Source organism: Leuciscus leuciscus (assembly GCF_965113295.1).
Source record: "Leuciscus leuciscus genome assembly, chromosome: 8".
Classification (NCBI taxonomy): Eukaryota; Metazoa; Chordata; class Actinopteri; order Cypriniformes; family Leuciscidae; genus Leuciscus; species Leuciscus leuciscus.
Genome location: NC_138732.1, coordinates 15,592,954 through 15,614,873, shown reverse-complemented (window position 1 = coordinate 15,614,873; position 21,920 = coordinate 15,592,954). Strand labels below are relative to the sequence as shown.

The following is a 21,920-nucleotide window of genomic DNA, read 5'->3' as shown; positions in this document are numbered from 1 at the left end:
GCTATTCTGTTAAGAGGGTGGCTCTTCTATTTTGACAACGTAGACCGTGTTACATGTGGGACGCCACTCCTGTGTGTTTTTAAGAAGAGAGAAAGTGCAACGCTGCATGTCTTTATGGGAAATAACCCAGTGAGTGCAGCTCCCTGGACACTTCAAAAGACGTATCACTGAGAAACAGAGGATGTCCTCAGGGTCTTTCCGTGGGTGCTGTTGTCCATGCATCTCAACTGATGCTGCTTTCAGCTGACCTTTCAGATGACCTTTCAGACGAGCAAGTTTTTTGTTAAGTTGTGTTTTCCCTGTGAGCTTCTGTTTAGTGGGTTTGGTTGTTTTCCTATAGAGATGTTGCTGGTTCCCCCTCTATAAGGCTGTCAATCAAGCTCTAATGAGTAGTAAATTATGAAATACAACATTTGCAACCACTTGGCTTTGATATGGCTTCATGTGCACTAATTGCAACAATTATATCTGTATTATTTTTCAAAAAGATCAGTGGGGCACTCCAGTAATTTTCATTAATCATGTACAAAGAAGAGGTAATTAAAAAACCCATTATCACCAATCATTTTGGGTGTTTATGGAGGGATCCGAATATTAATATAATTTAATTCACACAAGACATTGAATGCACAAAAGATTATTTCAAGGTCCCGCTGTTTCATAGCATGCATATCTGCTCTCTCCATGGAGTTTTGCTGTAGTCGTTTTTTGCTGTTTCACATCCTGTTATGTGTGTGCGCCTGATGGTCATGTTCATTGGTGCACGCTGGCGATAACCGCTTCTTTTGCTTTGATGGTTCCTTACTGCTGTCACTGAGATATTCGACAAGGTCACGCGAAGTGTGGAAGAGATAGAGTCATGGGGGGTATCGGCAGCATGTTATCTGTTTACTCCTTATTAAAGTGACACTCACTTGCGAACCGTAATTTAACAGAATTATTCCGGTGTGGTGACCTCACATGGAGATAAATTACATCCACAATGTGCGACGCACTGCTATCACTCTCCTCCATCAGCTCGTAATCATGCTCTTTCCACACATATCTGACTGCAAACAGACGTGCATCTGCCGATCTAGATTCAGATCTGGACCTAGATTACTCTGGAGCATCCGGTGAGTACAGGGCTAGATAATGACATAATTCAGGAAGTCATTGCATAGGCTGTTTCCATAGAAATAGGAAAGAGCGGTAGATTAACAGTTTGCGTGAAATACTGTTGAGCAAAAGCCTATATGATTATTACATTCCATTCCATTATATAATAATTCAAGTGTTAGTAAAAAAAAAAATACTATTATTAATAATCTTGAAATTATTAGAAATCTGTTCATATTTATTAATTATATAAATGAATACTTTATTAACTGAAAAGTTATAAATTACATTTAAAAATGTTTTTTTACAGCATTTTTGATCAAATAAATGCTGCCTTTGTACATTTTAAATTAAATTAAATTAAATTAAATTAAATTAAATTAAATTAAATTAAATTAAATTAAATTAAATTAAATTAAATTAAATTAAATTAAATTAAATTAAGAATTAAGAAACTAAACTCTAAAAGGGATGGACCGAATTTACAGATCCATTTTTGGACCAATTTTTTCGGTGTGTTCCGCATCGTTGGCTCTAGTCGGACGCCATCTGCTTTTTTAGGCCGATTCAGCACATAGAATCGCTGTCGGTGAGGCTGTTCTGTTTAGCAAACGAGTCAGTGCACGAGAATACGAGCAGAAGTGATGAATGCAAGCAAAGAAGTCATGACGGCACAGAAGGCTGTTCTTATTTTACGTAATCTTACCCAAGCATTCCACTGTGCAAATATTTTCATAATAACATGAGAATAAAGAACATCAGCATGATTGATATTCAAAACGGTAAGCAAGCGCCTATTTGCAGTCTTGGTTTTGCTTTACCTTTTTGAATGATGAATATAGATGAATATAGACGAATATATCTGCTTAGACAGTTATCTCCTTTACACGCGGGCACAGAACGAGTGTGCTAGTTGACAGTCGTTTAGTCCTTTCGGTGTGTTCAAGAACATATTTTTTTCCTTTGACTTTTTTCTATTGCGAGTTCTTTGGCATCGGTTTGGTGTGTCCCTACCTTCATTGTCAACAGTTGTTTGTGACAACATGTGTGGCACCCAATGGCTGGTCCCCATGCCGCCTGTCAGTTTGCTGCTGTCTCATTATTAATGGGTGTAGGATGCGGAGGTGCAGAGAAATGCAGCGGGCCCATCTCCTCCCCTTGCGATAGTTGCACTCTCTCACATCAGATCGAGCCATGGCCCATTACAGTCAGGGAAAAAAACTAAAACACAGACACATATATAGCCAGTCTGTGTCCCTGTACCAAAGTGAAATTGACAGACTCACTGGAGTAATTGTTCCCTGCACTATTGTTTCTGGCAGGAAATGCTGTTATTGACAAATAAGGATTCAATAAGACTCGGAGATGAACACTTTGAGCTTGGTCAAAGGACTGTATTGGTCTTTTCACTGAGCCCTTTTCATTGAGATTCTCTGTCCACTCTTTCCAAGTCTATATCTTTTTCTTCTCTTTATCTCTTCAGCACTCAATCCATCTGCTGGTTGGTCTCTCCTCCTTATCTCTTTCTCTCTCTCTTTTTTTTTTGGTCTCTCCCCTTTCTATAACCCCCCCGTGTGCTGTTTCTCAAGAGTTTCTTTAGACCCGCACACAGACCATTCCCCCATGTTCTTTCTAGCCAACAGCAGAAACCCAATTACAGTGAACCAGTAGATGTGGCTGTCTGCATGATTAGTGTGGTCTGGTGTAATGTTGATATCATCCCAACGGATTGAGCTGGCCAGGGTCATTAAGCAGCATATTATGTCCTGTCTTTGGTTTCCAGTGGTAAAGGTCAATGGATAGTGAAACCAGAAACTCTTTCTTGAGTGGGTTAGATTGAAGGTTCTGCCTGTTTTTGGGAAGGAAAGAAATCCGGAGAGCACTTTCACCCCCTGCTTTTCATTATTTATTGTTTGTAGCAAACTTGATCTGTTCATAATACTCAGAATGCTTGAGATTCAGCTTGTTTCAGCATATTCACACTAAATATTAGAGTGGTGTTTGTCCATGTAAACTTGCTGCCATGATGCTGTAGGGTGTTGTGGATGCCCAGAGCTGTTGCCAATGCCATGTGCTTGCTAAGGTGTTCTGGGTGGTGTTTAGGCCACTGCTATGATGTGTCAAGTTTTTTTTTTCATTTGTATATGCATGATATAATGGTACTATTTTAGGTTATTTTAGGCCGATATTACAGATTGGTTAGATATTTAATTGTGCATATGTAACTGGTTGTTGTCTGCGTAGTGTGTTTTCTTGTGATTGAATAGATGGACGGGGAAAAAAGTAAAAATTACAAAAATAATCACATGGGTAAGTAAAATAACATTATACACATGAATTGGAGTGAAAATATAGAAATAAAAGCAATTATTACAATAAACATAAATAAGATTATCTTGAAGTCAAAAGAAACCTACCTCTCCCATGAGATCACAATGCAAAATGGAAGAGCAGCAGACAGAACAGGAAGTTATGTTGGCTCGTGACATCACAACAATTAAAGGGGAAATCACTCATTTTGATCAGGCAGCCACATCAGATATATGAATGAACAATTTTCTGTGAATTCTACTTATACAATATTATATACAATATACAGTACATGTATTTTATTATATTAATTATAAAATGTATTATATTTTTAATATATAAAAGGTCTATTAATCTTCCTAGTTCAAACCCGTTAAATTTACCTTTGTCATCATCTCATGCTCACGTAAAGGTAATCCTTAAAAAAAAAAAAAACACTGTTAAATATAATCTTTGGCAATTCACAAAATAAATTTACATTTATTTAAATTAACTTGTAGTATTTAGATTGATTGATGGATTTTAGTTTTTTTTTGTTTTGTTTTTTGTTATTAACACAAAATAGTATAGAATAAAAAATGTTGGCCATTTATTTGTTATCAGTCATAAGATGTAAAACAAACAAACCTGCCAGAATTAAAAAATAAAACATAAAAATTGGTATCCCGAGTGAGTAATATACCAAAGTATATTACTTTTTGTTATGGATTTGCACAAATCATTCTACATGCTTTGCAGAATAGAAAGTTATAGACATCTTTTACTTTTCCAACCCAAGGATATTCTGAATATATAAAGATAGTCATAGTCGCACAGTCGTCATTTGGTTCCTCTCATAGTGAGACAGAGATCGGCTCTGCCTGTGGTTTAGTGAATTTGAGGTAGCTGTCTGCAGCAGGTCTGGAAAGAGCCAGGGGCAAGTACAGTTACTAGTAGGCAGTAATGAGGGAAGTAATAACCTCTCTCGCACACACACCCCATTACTTCTATCAGGCAGGTATAAGCACACCAGTCATATCTGGTCTCTCGGTTTCCCTCATCTGAACTATAGAGGCAGATGAACTGAGTGATCTTTAGTTGGATCCAGATCAAGACAAATTCAAGCATGAGGACCTGCCTGAGAAGAAAGCGGAATCGCTTCAACCTGAGTGTCTCAGATGTGTTTGGGGGAAAAAAAAAGAGTCATTCTTATCCTCTGATGGAGAGAAAGAGAGCATAAAAATGGACTGATTTAGCATCAGTTTAGTGAGTTAGATCTCACTTCTTTTATAAAGGCATGCAAGCATTCTGCAGCATAGCGCTTCTTATTGAACATCTTATTCACACAAATAATGGTACCAGAATACACAAGGTCAGTGCAGATTCACAGCTGCCAGTCAACATCAAGGTCACTTTTATTGCAACAACCCGTCATCTCGTTCTAAACCACCGCCCACGTTTAACCAACTGCTTTAAAAACCAAATACTAACACCTGCTGATCGCAGCGGAGTAAATCACTGCGCTGTCTGCCATGTTTACACGTTCTGCAGACTCGACACTTACATTGTCTCCCTATCGCAACCCCCTACTTGCCTATAGTAATAGCTCATTTATTTTCCTGTTGCTATATAAACCAGCGCTGCTGCCCGTGTCGAAGTTTCTTCACTGCGCCTCAACAGAGCAGAAATGGGACTCTTCACATAGATGCCCTGTTTATTCCTCCAAGACTGCCTATTAGTGCAGCTTGCCTGCTGGGGAAGCCACATCCTGGGACGACGACATTAAAGCGCATTCGTACCAGGGAAGAAACCGCTAATACTCGCTCCATACTACCCTACATACTTCTCTGTCTGCATTAATTCATCCCTCCGTCTACACGGGTGACTTTGACAGCCCACCCTGCGCTCCGTCGCCCTCTTCTTTTTCCTCTGCCTTGTTTGGCAGGTTGTTGTTTTCAGAACATACAGATGGAAAACATCAGCTTCAAAAGAAAAAGAAACACATGGATGACTTAGATAAGAGAGAACACAATGTGAAAAAATAAAAATAAAATAAACCTAAGTAAAATGACAAGAATAAGAATGATGTGCTATATAAAAAAGTGGAAAGCAGTAGTGTGGCACGCTTTCAATTCTTTTGCCCAAGGGGTGCAGTGCAGGTAACAGATTGACAATCTTCACTCCGTCTGTCTAACACATGAGAGTAAAGAAAGTAGTCACAAAAAACCACGAACTTGGCAGCTTGCACAGAAATAGATTTTTGTATGCACGGACATCATAAATAAATCTACCTAGGCCTGGTTATATACGGGATGGCAAGACTTCCCGTCTGTCACTAAATTGATTTGTTTTTAGTATTTGATCTGTTACCTGTTCATAATGTTTTATTTTATACACCTGTGTTTGCTTAAAGGCTCTTTTCTGTGTAAAGCAAACAGTTTAATCTCAAAGCAAAGGATGTAAAAAATAAATAAATAAAAAGTAGCATGTGTATGTTTACTGTCTGCATACCTCTCATAAGTGAGGGATTGTGGGTAGAGCATGTATTACTGCAGTGAACGAGAGAGTTTGTTTACCTGTGAATATAGCAACATACATGATGAGTGGATCAAATACGAGAATAACCTTTTTGGTAAGAATAACCAGTAATCTCAGTAATGTCAACTACATAATAAATATAATAATTATCAAAATTATTTTATTTTATTGTTTAATTCATTTTATAATTATTTGTTTTAATTTAATTTTTAACTTTATGTTTTTGTTTTAATGTTACCCAATTACTTTAGTTTCATTTACATATTGATTCAGGTTATTGTAATGTGAATAGCAATTAAAGAGGTCACAGTACTATAAGGAATGCTTTGGATATTTAGGAACAGATGTGTTCACTTACACTAATAATATCACTTGTAATCATTTTCAAATTAGGCTTTTCTTCTGTGCTTAATGTTTGATTGGATTCTGATCACAGCGTCTGCAGTTTTAAATCTCTTAATCAAAATATAATCAAAAAATGCCTTGCAGTGTCACAATTAATTTAGCCTATCTGCAAATGATATCCACTGGTCCATTTTTACCATGTTATGAGCACATTTCACAAATGCAGTTAATTCCAGTTAATTATTATGGGACGTTTTATAAGGCTAGTTTATAGTATTATAAGGCTCGTATTCTAAAAGAACTGTGTATGAACGTATATGAAGTGAACCATATTTAGTTCCCCAACATGACCGACAGCCTATATTCTGCTGCAACTGTGTGAACATAGTCATTGAACGCCTGAAGCTCAACAAAAGGTTTCTCTCTGTATCAGCTCCAAAATATAATATTTTAATAAGCACTTTTATGCTGTTGTTTTTATTTTGTGTGTGGGAGCTTTTCCCATTACTCTGTCTACTGTAGAATTAGCATGAGGCAGCTCCTGCTGACTAGTCTAGCTGGTAGCTCTGTGTCAGTCAGTGCTGTGGGTGGGCAGTCTGCTGATTTAGGGAGGAAGTGAGTCTGCAGTTATGGATTGTTAGTAATCATTCTCACCTGCTGGAGACTGGGATACAGCTGGCAGCACAGGGGTGCAGCCTCATCCACAAATCAGGTGTTGGTAACTACTTCCTCCTCCTACTATTTTCTGCCTGTTGTCAGATGATGAGAATGGACTCACTTGAAACTTCTTCAGAAAAATTCCTATGCTTTTGCTAATTTTCTGTCAGTATAAATATTGCATTTTTTCTCTTTTATAAGTCAAAGATTGCTAGTAGAAGCAGAGAGATCGTTCGTTCTTAGTAAGCTCATGAACTCCAGTGATGATCAAGTCTAATACAGATGTTGTAATTAACGTGTGACAGGCCTAACAGGGTGTAAAGCGCAGCGGTGCAGTGGCTGATCCCTTAATGTGTCTCGTTCCCACAGGGTGGACTGAGGAACAGCAAGCACGAGTCTACGCTATCGTCACAAGAGTACGTGCATGAGCTGCGCTCGGGCATCTCCGAAGACAAACTGCTCAACTGCCTGGAGTCCCTGCGTGTGTCCTTGACCAGCAACCCAGTCAGGTCAGTCAGCCATTCCTCCCACACTAACAATCCAGTCTCTCCTTCCTCAACTCGATTCTGATGAGGAACCTGACACATCAACACTCATTTTAGCCTCCTCTGACCACCCTCTCACTGTGAAATGAAAAGTTAAACCTAATTTTCCTGTCTGCATGTAGCAATCTTGGAGGATTTCTTTCAGGATGCTAATTGGAAATCTGTCAATGAGTCGTTTAACCTTCGGTTCGTATGGATCCCCAATTCTGGTTAAATGAGCATAGCCGATAGCATAGCCGGCTAAATGAGTGTATCCACCAGTCACTTTGAGCCTGGCCTTGTCATCTCCTCCTCTCTGTCTATTAAGCTCTAATAGATAGGAAATCCTTTTTTTAACACTTCAGACAGCCAGCCATTCTCTGAAACGTTAATAAGCACACCAACCACCACTACAAGACCAGACGCCTTTGCTTTCAAGTCCCTCCACCAAAGTGCACATTTTGACGTTGCCTGCGTGTTTTTAATCTGCTCTGATCATGCCTAATGTCATACTTAAAATATTTTTTGTTTCTCTCAGCCTCCCATTATCTATTTCTGTGAAGCTTTTATTTTATTTTATTTTTTTAAATAATACAATTAAAAAAATACATTTTGCGTAGCCTCTCTCATTCACTCATAATAAGGCCCGTCTCAGTTCCCCCAGCCTACTCTCCCACAAAGTCTCACCTCCCCTCTCGTGGATGGGATTTTCAAATTTAATTTGGTCCCAGTAGCGCAGAGGAACACTATGTGACAGCAGACTCTCTCAATTATTTACCAGAGCACTGTCTGAGAGATGGCTCTTAATGTGAATCAATGAGTGCAGCATATAAAGTGGTCATCACACAATTGGCAGGCAGACGATCTCTTTAGGTCCACTGTTGCGCAGTGGGAGAAGGACTCGAGTGGAACCGCCATTTGATCCGATGGCATTACCCACAGTGGCTCTTCTCAACAGATGGGTTTTGCACTGGAAAGCAATTAATAGACGCCCCTGCCCCTCTCCCCAGGTGGTGGTACAGTGCAGTGAGTCAAAGGAACACAAACACTGGAATGGTTTTGCTATTGTTTTCCTGTCACAGAACACATAATCTAGAATGTGAGTTGTAGAACACAGTGCCTCAAGCTAATCTCTTGTTATTGCCCTAATTAAATGAAGGGATGGCAGCTCGTTCTGTTGTCTTTATCAGATCATCACAGTGCGGCACCGGGGCCCGTGCATCCAATTATTTACTCCGCCGTTAGTCATTAATCATGGGAAACGGATACAGAGCGTTGTTCTTCTAGAAGCCCACACTTCGTCCCCCCTATGAGGACAGGTTGTTTGTAAAGATCAGACTTGCTGGCTGAAGACGAGTGGCGTCAGCACATCCTCTTGGTAAAAGGGCAGTTTGCGCTGAGGGGCCACCGAGGCCAGAACCACCCTCCGGGCATTTGCAAATGCCTGAACTTGTGAGTTCCCAGTCAGAAAGGGGCACAGAGCGGTGTCTCACCCACCCACTGAAGGTCAGGTCTTGCTCCCTGTGAAGCACCCTGGGGTGACATGCTGCATGAAGATGCTCACCTTACTGATGTCGTTCTCCTTTTACCTCAGTCAATCCATTCTTTTTTTTTTTTTTAGCAACACTGAGGGAATACTCAAGCTTCTCACCGGCTTACTTGTGTTACAATTATTATGAGTCGAGCTAATTATTTCGGATCACAAATACAATATCCACCCGTGTGATGAATACAGCATGGTAATGTAACCTTTACAGTTTTCTGGGTTTATGTAGACAGGACAGGAACATAATGCACCGCTGTTTGTATAAGTGGACAGTTTCGTGTGCAGTTTTATTATTCGATTTGCAAGAGACATCTAAAGAAGATTTTAGGTTGTGTGTTACAAACTGTAAAAGTATTTTCTTTGGATGAAGAAATCAAAGAATGGTTAGACTTGTTTCATCCCACACAGATGAGAGAAAGTTTAGGTGTCTGCTTGAAGTTTTTATTCCTTTGAGACCAAACTAATTTCTTCCGAAACCACTGGCCTTTTTTTCCCTTCTAACTGGACTATGTGGAAGTTTGAAATGTTTGGACATAAAGCCAAAGTACATGCTGAATGAGAAATTAATGGGATGAAAATGACCCCAAGTTCCTTCACTTTGCCATGGTGCAATTACTCATGAGTCAAATTTCTGTCCTTTGCAAGAAATATGTTTGCAAGAAATATGCAAGAGTGTGAATTCCTTTTAAGTCATGATTCCTGGAGCATGTTCTGTTCTATAATAATCAAACAGTGCACTCAGGGTGCAGAAACTGGACTGATAACGGTTTACTCATGGATGTAAAAGGGTAGGCTTTTCACACGTTTATTTAAATGAGTTTTACATGTAATGGAATATTAATTATTGAATAGCTGTTATCTCTCAAAATTATTTGACCTTTCTATCATTTACTTGTCTATCACCAGACCAAGCTCAATCTTTTAAGATGGAACATTAGTCTGGGGAGTCTGCTCTGTATTTTCTACTGCACAAGAGGCGTGATCAACGGGCATAGTTCAAATGACTCTGTACGCAATTGGATCAATCTTCAACCTATCAGACCAACAATCCGGGTGACGTACTTTGCAGAGTGACACGAAAACTCCAGACAGGAAACGTGTCAACAAACGTGTTGGTTTGGAGCATTGATCAGCAGTTTGCAGAAACAGCAATGGCATCGAGCGATTTTTACAGGTTGTGCAAAAAAAACCATGGAAGTGAGTGGTATTTACACCCATTCGAGCGATTTGTTTGCTAAATTAAAGAAGCCATTGAGCATCGTCGAGAGGTTAAAAGGAATTGGATTGACGGTCGTGCGAGAGACATCATCGTGTTAAACCCGCCAATAGCGCGCCAGGTGGATAAGCCAGTTTCTGATTGGTTCCCGCAGATTTGTAATGGAAGCAGGATAGAAAAATGTACAGGTTTTCCAGCCTGAGCTGCAGGGCGAAATCAAATCGCCGGCAGATCGGGCTGGGTTTACCCAGTCTAATCATTGACTATTAGAACTTAAATAAACCTTCTGGGTTCAATACAAGTTAAAATCAACATTTTTGGCATACAGTTATTTAAAAATACCTTTTCTAAAAAAAAAAAAAAAGACCTGGGTTACAGTGTGGCACTTACAATGGAAATGAATGGGACCAAATTGGTTAACATATAATCTTTTTCTTTATTATAGCCACAAGACAATATGCATTATTGTGTGACTCAAGCCCGGGACACACCAAACCGACTCCAAAGAACTAGCACTGATGAAAGCCGACTCTGTTGTCGCGTCGCCTGCGTCGGGGGAAAAAGCTGCACTTGAACACACCGAGAGAAATACAGCCGAATGTCAGCTAGAATGCGCGTTCTGCGCCTGCGTGTAAATGAGACAACTGTCCATTTCTGCAGATATATTCATCTATAGTCGTCATTCAAAAAGGGAAACCGACGCTACAGGCTGCAGATACACAACAGTAAACAAAGCAGTGCGTGCCTACCGTTTTGAATATCAATCCTGCTAAACACTTTCTTTATTCCACTCCGCTCATGTTAATATTGAAATATTCGCCAAGGAACACTCAGGTAAGATGACGTAACATCAGAACAGCCTTCTATCTGTACCGTTTTGACTTCATTGCTCACTGTTTTGCTATTATTCTCGCTAAGCTGAACAGCCAATCAGAGTTCCCTCTTTCACTGACGGCCCGGCGCCGATTCAACATGTTTATTTTAAGCTTCACGTTTCCTTTTAAATCATCTAAAAAGGAAAAACCAAAATGATTTAATCAGCCTTATTACAGATGTATCAAATCCTGTCAACTCAGCCTAATTTGTACTGAACCTAGGATATTCTTTTCCAATAATGCTTAATTTTAGACAGTTAAGGTCAAGGATGTTTTGTACTTTCAGAAAATATTATTTTATTTTATTTTGCACAAGAAGAGTTGAGCTACTGTCATTGTTTCTTAATCTCCTATGATTGGTTAACCTGTGTTTATGTAATAGTTTAATTGTCTGGGCTGAGCACCTGTTTTGCTGCCCAGGTGGCTTCTGGGCTGGAGAAGAGTCCCGTTTCCCAGTAGTCCCTCACAGGTGTGGAGCTCCCAGCCTCACACATCCATACACAGATGGCTGCGCTTGGGGCGGATACAGCATCTTCCTTCAACATTTCACGCTTTCTTCCCCCTGCCTATTTTTTTTTTTTTCTCTCAATCCTCCTCTGCTCATTTTGGTAGACTAAAATCACTTCTTCATCTTCTGGCTTTTTCTCACTATAATATCCATCATTCTCTCACACTTGGAGTCTTGTTTCATTAACTCTGAATTCTCGAACTTGCCAAAATGCAGACTAACAGATAATCATTGGGTCTTATTTCCTCATTTATGGAGAGTTAATATGCACTGTAACTAATGGCAGCCATTTTCTCTTGCTTCTCAGGCTTTCGTTCTCTCTGTTTTTATTTCTTTCTGATGCAGCTGTACAAACAGTGCCACGGGCGTGCAATGTAGTGCAGAAACAATAATACAATGCAAGAAGTAATCCAGAACTTTCTTAACACCCACTCATGCATAAAACCCTCCAGCTTTGTCATCAATTTCAACAGCTCGGATGGCTCTTACGCTTCCGCACATAGACGAGCAGTGAGAGATCTCCAGTGGCGTACCGACTGCGCTGATTCTTCATCAATGCACTACCAATAGGAATTCACGTTTCGCCTGCGACATGGCCCCATTGCCCTCTTCTGAATGTCTGAAGGGCTTCACGTTTCACTTTCTGGTGCTAAGCCCTCGGTTTTACACTCTGCTTTTACACTCCACTTTAAATCCTTGCTGTGACTTCCATATTGAATCTGCAGGCTCAAAGATATGTGGAGGAGAAAATCAGACAAACCTGAACTTGGCTCCAACTTTTCATTATGTCCAAATCTTCATGGTGGAGCTGGATGCTTTTTCCCCAGAGGGTTTTTTTAGAAGTAGCACTTATTTATTTATTTTGCTGTGTAGGGTTTGAATGTAAGCTAGCCTTGTGTTGTAGTTAGCAGTGTGGGACATGAGCCTGAGGAAGCAGAGATGTGTATTGGAGTGAAGATGTGCTGACTCTACCAGCCGCCCCGTAGAGCCTGAGAATCCATCATTCTGCCTATGCGGCCATCCTTTGCCGAGCACCCGTGGACACATGTGCGGGAGGTAATGGGCTTATTAGTGCCTTTGAAGATTTGATACTCCTTAACAGGAATCCGTTCAGCCTCAGATCCTGAAGGCTATAGCCCTACTCAAGGCTTTGAACGGTAGACTATGAAACAATCACAGTCCAGGTGTCGCAAAGTGTGTTCTTTTAAGCACCAGTCTACTTAGAAGTGCACATCCATCTGTATTGCTACTTTGTATGATGGCAATCTATTGCTCATCGGTCACATCTGTCCTTATTATGCTCTGCCATAATACACTGCGGCAACATATATACAGTAATGCCTGACTAAAGTTTGGAAATGCCCTAGGCAAAGTGGGGTTTTGGGCAATATCAGCATGAATCTTTACTATTAGGTGATGACTGCATTGACAAGTGACAACACAAATGCAAACATATTTTATATAAAAAAAATAATAATAAAAAAAAATAATAAAACGATTTTAAACCAACACTAAACTGTTCTAATTGGTCTGTTGTGCACTAACCTTAATTAGCTTTCAATTATTGCTATTTTAGTATTATTTATATCCTTTTGTAGTATTTATTAATATTTTGGCTGTAGAATTTATTTTTATATTTTCATTTTTTTTGTTTTTAATTACTATTTCTTTCAGTTTTAGTTATATTGCTTCAACTTAGTTATTTTATTCCAGTTATTTGCTAAGGGAACATATATTATTACTGGTCTCAATCACAAGTTACTTTAATGCAGTTACACCAAAAAAATAAGAATTTTGTTGTCCAAAACCTCATTTTGCCTAGGGTACTTTCAACTTTTGGAGGGCACTGTAAGCAAATGTATTCTTTTTTTCTGTTGGGCGAGAGACCACTGCACCATAGCTCTGACCAATTTTATTTTATTCAATAGCAAAATTAATGATTTAAAAATAGTTATAGATACTGAGTTGAGTCTCTCGTGTCAAAAAGTGTCAAGTCACTTTTGAGGTTCTATGATGGTTAGGATTAGGGCTAGGTATCATTCATACATTTTTGATACCGATACCTTGACTTCGATACTGGTTCTGAACGATACTTTTTTCAATACCAATTTTATGAAATCCGTTTTAACAAGATTACATTACACATTACCAAAAAAAAAAAAAAGTTGTTTTTATTTTTTCAGTTTATTGACTTTTTTTTTACAGACTCAAAGACTCATATAGGCCACTGGGGGGCGGAATATATGCTTCACGCTCAAGCGCACGCATAAAGCTTGCCGCAAAGCACTTGCAAAAATAGCTTAATGATTATGTGTCAGGAAAAAATATCAAGAAGACATTTTAATTGTTTATTAATAAAATAGTGTTTTCTGAGTCAGTGTTGGCTGCAAAGATGAAAGATGAAGTTAACGTTGCTGACTCGTCATCTCTGCAGTATAGTGAATGCACACGCCTATAGAGAGAAATGCACCTTTCATTTGGATTACATAATCAGAGAGTGTTTGTTTTCGAACTGGTTCTTTTAAAAGTAGACATTTAAAGTTTTCTATATGCCTATTTCTCATGTCTGTGAGGCAGGTAGCCTATATGCTGAGTTTCGGTTCATTTATGAGGCGAGCTTCAGTTCAGTTGAAGATGGAGCCACTTTCTGCGCTCAAGTTTATTCTCTGCACTGTAGTACTTCATCAGATTTGTCTTGGCAGCAATTGTCTTGTTGCAAATATTGTATCACGCACTGTTGGCATCGAGCCTGGTGAAATGTAGCCACACTTTTGATCTTTTACATCTATGGGGATAAGGACGCTTACACACTACAGCCTCACGTGTGAGCCACGTCTCTGGGTGTAACCAGCGTAGTGTTTTTCCTTGATGCCTCGCAACAGCTCTGGCCACAGCCAATCATACTGCATGCTTATTGGCTCACTGAAGTTGACGAGATGAACCCCTTAGGTATAGAAATTTGGTACTGCACGACAAGACATTTTTTGATACTCTATGGTTTTGAGGCAATTCGGTCGGTGCCTAAAAAGTATTGAACTCGATACCCAGCCATAGTTAGGATGTAAGCAGTAGTTAGCGAATCTCACTAGGTTTTTGGAACAGAGCTTAATACAGTATCTAAGTATTAGTACTTGAAAATAAGGCAAAATGCAGTAACTTATCCATATTGAATGCTCTGGGTTTGTACGTGTTTGTGGGCATGGCATATGTTTCACAAAGGCTACTTAAAGGAATTGTATTAATATAATATAATATAGCAGCCAAACTGTCACGATGAATAATGTCAGGAGACATAGAGATGGCAATGGAAGTTGTCAGACATTGTTTATAATGCAAGCCTGCCATTTAAACTTTTATTTATTTCACACACCTGACTAGACACCCTTGTCCATCATACATAATTGATTTTATAAATTTATTTTGACATTTCTCGATATTTTTTCTCCAGCTAAATCCTGATGACAGGTATGAAGGAAAGACAGAACACTCATGCAATGCTAAAATTGATATTGTGAAGTGAACGTTTATTATTTTATAGAATACATTTTAAATTATTGCACAATTCTTTCTCAAAAGACTGCTTTAATTAATAGTTTATAAGTATTGGGAATTAGCTGTCTGGGTGTTGTCTGTTGATCCTGTTTTACTTTGTGTGCCTGGGTTGTATTAGACCCGTTTTCTCACCGTCAAGGTCAGGAGTGTGGAAGCAGACTAGCTACAGTCTTTCTGGGTATTTTAAGGTAAAACTTCGAACATATTTATAGTTACTGTATGTTGTTATCCGAAGAAAGTTATCAGAACTTCACCTGTTGGTCCGTGAAATAAATTGTCTGCATTGGCGTGGCGGCAGAGTGTGGCCAAGTTTGCGGCGCTCTGCTAGGGTAATTTTTCCCATGCTGTGTGGCTAGTTCTCTCTCTCTCTCTCTCTCTCTCTCTCTCTCTCTCTCTCTCTCTCTCTCTCTCTCTCTCTCTCTCTCTCTCTCTCTCTCTCTCTCTCTCTCTCTCCCCAAATGTTATTAGAAACCTGGTTCTGGCCCTCAGGCTCTGGATCAGCTCCCCTGATTCAGCTAGCGCCAAGGAGAAATAAAGGACTGAAGTTGGACAAATTATCAATTCATACTTTTACAGGTTCATGAGATTGCAGTGTTTTTGACTCGTAATGGCCTTATGACGAAAGTAACAGTTTTTAACAACTGTTTTCTGCAGTGTTTTTATGCTAATAAGTTCCTAAGTAAAGTTATTTTTGGCTTTAATTTGTGTAAATACGTGCTACTTACTAATTACTTTGTTTATCACTACCGTTAGACCCGAGGTTTGATTGGACGTGCTCTTATTTGGTACCCTGACACTGTGGCTAAGCTGTCTGTAAAAATAGACACTGTATTTGCTTTGTGAAGATTATTGATAACACATTTAGCCGTCATAGCCCTGCATGCCCTGTCAAGCCTTTTGTATATGTGCAAGACTGTGTTATAGTGGGTCTAATAGAAGCAGTGGTCACATCTGCCACTACTGAAGAGCTTTTTCCGAGGCAGTAAAGGAACCCACCAATCCTAATGTCCTTCGTGACTGGGTATATTTTAAGCGGGATGCCCATTTCATTTTATGCCACCATCTGTTAACCTCAAAGCTAGCCGTATCTGTGGAGCCCTGCAGCAAGGCATACATAATTCAGATATCTGATTTGAATTCCATATTGATTTAAGTGAGAAATGGTATTGCACAGGTACATGGGGAAAATTAGTATTCTGCTGTGCTAAATTCAATATCTTTGGGCTGTCTGTGATTTTCACCACATCCTCTCTTGTTATTAATTGTTTTGTCAAGCCTTCTCACCTTTTAGGGAGGTTTTTGGTGGTGTCTCACATGCTGAAATTACATACTGTGGTAGACCGATCTGTCTAATATGGATTTTTTTTGTGTGTTTTTTATTTTCGTTGCGAGTATTACAATTCTGTAATTCCATGACAAGCATTGCAAGGAAGTGTGATATAGATAGATTATATGTCAGTGCTCCATATTAGAGTATTTATAGGTTTATTTTTCCTCTAGCACGCTGTGTATCTGATGTTTTTGACTCGAGTTATTTGGGTCAGGAGATTGAGGAGCAGGTGACCTACATGTTTCTGAGTGACAGCCCACATCAGTCCTTTGGCAGCGTGAAAAGCTGTAGTGAGCACACACATGCCACCATTGACTTTTGAACAGGGGAATCACTAATCCATTAGCATGCGAGGTGACTGTCATGACTGATTCCCTTGTCTCTGTCTGCCTGCTCTCTGACATACTTCACCACCAGATCAATAATACCAGATGTTTGAATTTAAGTCTAAAATATTTATGGCCTCTGGTGTATTAAGTTAAACTGTCCCACTTGGCTCAGATCGGGTCAGCTCCCTCATAGCTCAAGCGAACTTTTTAACGCACAGGAAATTAAACTCTGATTTGATTCGCACTAACACAAGAATGATTAAAATGATCATTAAAATGATTGCACATTAACCTGAGAAAGTGTTGGAGAAAGACCGGGAGACATGGACAAGGAGGATTCTAATATCGGGAGAAAGCCATCTGTTTGCATTAGCGACTATCCTGAGCTGTGATGTCAAAGGCAGCAGATCCATTTCTAACTTTCAAGAGTCTTTTTGTGTTCATTTTTGTTTGGTTTGGTTTGGTTTGTTTTACTTTGCTTGTTCTACCCTCTGGAAACCCACTATCATCGCGCTCTTTAAGATCACTAAATTCAAGGCTTTTGGTCATACCTAGGATATCCAGAACCACCAAAGTAGGGAGAGCATTTTCACATTTGGCTCCAAAACTCTGGAATAGTCTTCCTGATACTGTTAGTTGCTCAGACTCGCTCTCCCAGTTTAAAACTAGATTAAAGTCGCATCTCTTCAGCCAGGCATTCATATAATCCTACAGTTCAAACTACAATCCGGCCTCTAGCTCATAAATGCCAGAGGAGAACTGGCCCCCGACTGAGCCTGGGTTCTCCCAAGGTTTTTTTTCTCCATTAGGTCACCTGATGGAGTTTTAGGACACCATTAGGTCACTTGGAGTTTTTCGGTTCCTTGCCACTGTTGCCTTTGGCTTGCTCAGTTGGGGATATTTTGGGGATATTTAATCTAATTTTATCAATCAATAAATTCCTCTTGAAACAAACTTTGTTGTATTATTTTAATTTAATACTGTGAAGCTGCTTTGATACAATCTGTATTGTGAAAAGCGCTATACAAATAAACTTGACTTGACTTGACTATTAATGAAGACATTCTAAAACTTGTATTTGCTTAATGCAGTTGATCAGTCATAAGTTAAAATCCCAGCCATTTTAAACACTCCTCACACACACACACACACACACACACACACACACACACACACACACACACACACACACACACACACACACACACACACACACACACACACACACACACACACTTTTGCCACATTCTGCTATTTCTTTGTTATCATGACCCTATATTCACAGCCTACAATCCCAGAGAGAAGTGGAGCTGGCATTGATGTGGTTTGATTTGCAGTCAATGTGGCTGTATTGAGACTCCTGCTGGGATCCAAATGCCATTAGATGGAACAGCGGCTCTTTTAAACAGAGCAGGTTCTTGCCCTAGTGCCTTCCTTCTAAAGTGTGTGGCAGACACATCACAGAACGCTGACACCAGGGATATTGTTCTTTGAGCGTGCCACTGGGTTCAGTCCCCGTTTAACGCATCAGAACCCAGTGTCTGTCACGCGTCTGCAAAAAGCTCCGTGAAAAGACAGGCCGCCCGTGTCTGTCCACTTCACAATTGTGATGAAATCAGCCAAGCATTTTTTCATTCCCTTTTTACCCCTCCATCACTCACTACCCTCAGATAATTACGACTTTTCTCCTGCATGTTCACCCAAAGAGAAGGATGGAGGGAGGGGAGTGATAAGCAAACTTTTGCCTTGTCATCAAAATAACAGCCATGGGATAAACAGCAGGGCAGAAAATAATGTCTTCATTAGAGCAGAATGAAGAATTGACTGGAAACGTTTCAAATATATAATTCATTTGAAATGTTTTGGTTACTAAGTTGGTAGCTTATACTTGATGACACTTTGTCCTGTTTTTGATTATAATGTTTTCTTGCTCTCTTTTTTTTTTTTTTTATCTTCCTTTGACTCTAATGTTGACCTTTTTTCTGGTTTCCACAAGTATATCATGGCCTATAAGCACGAATGTGCCGTATCCATGTTAGATTTTACAGTTAACATGAAGACAGGTTAAGAATGGGTTGAAAGGCTTTGTTGGAATTATTCTCGAAGGAAGAATGTGTCACATTATAATAAGTAGCCCATTTTTCCCGGTTGGCTTTATTTATTTATTTATCTATTTATTTATTTACCAATTTTCCTGATATTACATAAATACTGTACTTAAATTGTGGAAGTCAATCTCTTCTCAGCCTTGCCTTGGGCCTCCCTGTGATTCCAGCATCGCTCAGAGTCATGGACATTGTCATGAACAGCAGAAGGGCCTCAGTTGCAATATTTAGTCAGTGACTAACTGTTCTGGTGCTCAGTGGTGGGTTGAAATGTTGAGAGCAATTTGTTGCTAGGAGCAGAGGGCCTCGAGTGGAATAGAGCAGTGCTGAATAGGCCACGGGCAGCCGAATGAGACCGTCCATGGCTTAGCCCTAATACAATTTGAAAGGCATTGCTCTCATAGAGTGTTCTCAATGACACAACACTCTAGATCTTCTTCAAGTGCAATAACAATGTCAGACTCAACAGCCAGGCTTTTGGTTGACATTAGAAGGTTTCAGAAAATAAAGGCAAGAGGTCAGACGAATAACCTGCCGTTATTGTAAGGCTGTTAACCGACTTTTAGAGCGTCAAGTAGGGTTATGCAATACACTCCTGCTGATGGTCATTAATGATTTTTCACATGCGTTTGCAGTTTACTATGTGATGTTCAAATTAAATGTCAAACATAATTACGATTGCACTACAACTCATATTGTCACAACTGTTGCCGTTTTTTATTTTATTTTATTTTATTAATATTTTGTCATTGCTACTGTAAAAATGAATATTTCACCGTCATAGAAAGAAGTGGAGAAACAGTGTTTATTATTTTGTTAAGTGTTATGCTCTGGAAGGTTAAAGAATTGCCAGTTTATTGATTATATTTAGTAGCATGTGTATGTAACAAATGCTATTATAAATATATGTATTCTTTAACAGGCCGTGCACATTTCATTTAACCCAGAAAATATTTGTGCTCATGTCAAGTAACTCTGCTGGCTTTTCTGCCGCTTAACTCCAGGATTATCTCAATCAATATTTCATGAATAAGTCTAAATCAAATCGTTGGATCCACGCCACAGAGTGTGGGTAGGTCACTGATGAGCTGATTTGACAGGAAATGATGCGATGTTTACTCAGGGGTTTCAATGAAAAGCTGGCAGGCACTCTAAGACATAGACTCATGGACAGACAGAAAGACACGTAAAGATTTTTTTTTTTTATCTTGCTTAATGAGTAATCTTGCGTTAATCTTAAATGTGTTGAACTGATGCATGATGCCTCTATCCACTGAGAGAAGATGCCATAAGAGTGATAAAAAGCCTCTGAGAGTACTCCATTCTGGTGTCTTAAATTCAATCATGTCTGACTGACGTGGTTATCTTTGAAAGAGCGATTTCCTCTCATTTTCATGCTTGTTAGTGTTGCGAGCGTAGCTGTATGTGATTTCTTAATTTAAATGTAAATGATTTGCACTACAAGTTTCTATAACTGTTCAATTTGTAGTTCTAAAACCTGGAGGAGAATCAACGTTTTGGAACCATGGGTTCTCTCGAGAATTTAAGTTAAAGTTTTTTCATTTTCTTAACATAACTTGAAGAGACTTTCATGATTTGTTCTACAATATATATATATATATATATATATATATATATATATATATATATATATATATATATATATATATATATATATATATATATATATATATATATATATATATATATATATATATATTGTTCAGGCCAAAAGTTTGGACACATTACTATTTTTAATGTTTTTGAAATAAGTTTCTTCTGCTCATCAAGCCTGCATTTATTTGATCAAAAATACAGAAATTTTTTTTAATATTGTGATATATTATTACATTTTTAAAAAATTGGTTTTCAATTTATTATACTTTAAATTATCCTTTATTTCTGTGATGCAAAGCTGAATTTTCAGGATCATTACTCCAGTCTTACTCCAGTGACATCCAGTCTATCACATGATCCTTTAGAAATCATTCTAATATTCTGATTTATTGTGAGTGTTGGAAACAGTTCTGCTGCCTAATATATTTGATGAATAAAAGGTTAAAAAGAACTGCATTATTTCAAATAAAAAAATATTGTCTAATAATATAAATCTTCTTTACTGTCACTTTTTATCAATTTAACACATCCTTGCTGAATAAAAGTATTGATTTATTTCCAAAAAAAAGAAATAAAAAAAAAGAATTACTGACCCAAAATTACTGACCAGTAGTGCATATTGTTGTTAGAAAAGATTTCTATTTTTAAACATTTGCTTCTTTTTTTTTCTTAAAAAAATAAAATAAAATAAAAATCATCAAAGTATCCTAAAAAAGTATCACAGGTTATGGAAAAATATTAAGCAGCAGAACTGTTTCCAACTTTGATAATGAGTCATCATATTAGAATGATTTCTAAAGGATCATGTGATAGACTGGAGTAATGATCCTGAAAAATTCAGCTTTGCATCACATAAATAAATGATAATTTAAAGTATAATAAATTCAAATCATTTATTTTAAATTGTAATAATATATCACAATATTAATTTTTTTTCTGTGATTTTTGATCAAAACAAATGCAGGCTTGATGAGCAGAAGAAACTTCTTTCAAAAACATTAAAAATAGTAATGTGTCAAACTTTTGGCATGTACTGTATGTGTGGGTGTGTGTGTATGTGTATAAGTTAAAACTATTCATTTATTCGATTTTTTTATATGAAAAATATTATTCAAAATAATTCTACTATTTCTGCATCCTAATGATAATCATAGACCTTTTTTTTCACTCATAAATCAAAAACTGTTGTTCCATAAACCCATTAGAAATTTTCTAAAGGGAACCTGTGGTGAATTTTCCTTTTTAGGCTGTCCTACAAATGCAGTGTTGACTATTGCAATGTAAAACTTTGACATGAGCTGTTGTCTATCTCTCTGTAAATCTTGTTTGCTTGGTAATTTGGTTTGAATGCGGTTAGAGTTTTGTTGCTCTTGTTGAGTGACATGACCACA

General features: G+C 38.3%; 1 protein-coding gene across 1 annotated transcript in view; it reads left to right on the top strand.

Annotated features, from left to right (window-relative positions):
* The window catches only part of diaph2 (diaphanous-related formin 2), a 442,308-nt gene that overhangs the window by 109,040 nt on the left and 311,348 nt on the right, over nucleotides 1-21,920 (top strand). Inside the window, exon 7 of the mRNA XM_082178708.1 lies at nucleotides 7,297-7,482. Coding sequence (XP_082034834.1) covers nucleotides 7,297-7,482 — 186 coding nt within the window. The remainder of the gene's footprint in view (nucleotides 1-7,296; nucleotides 7,483-21,920) is intronic.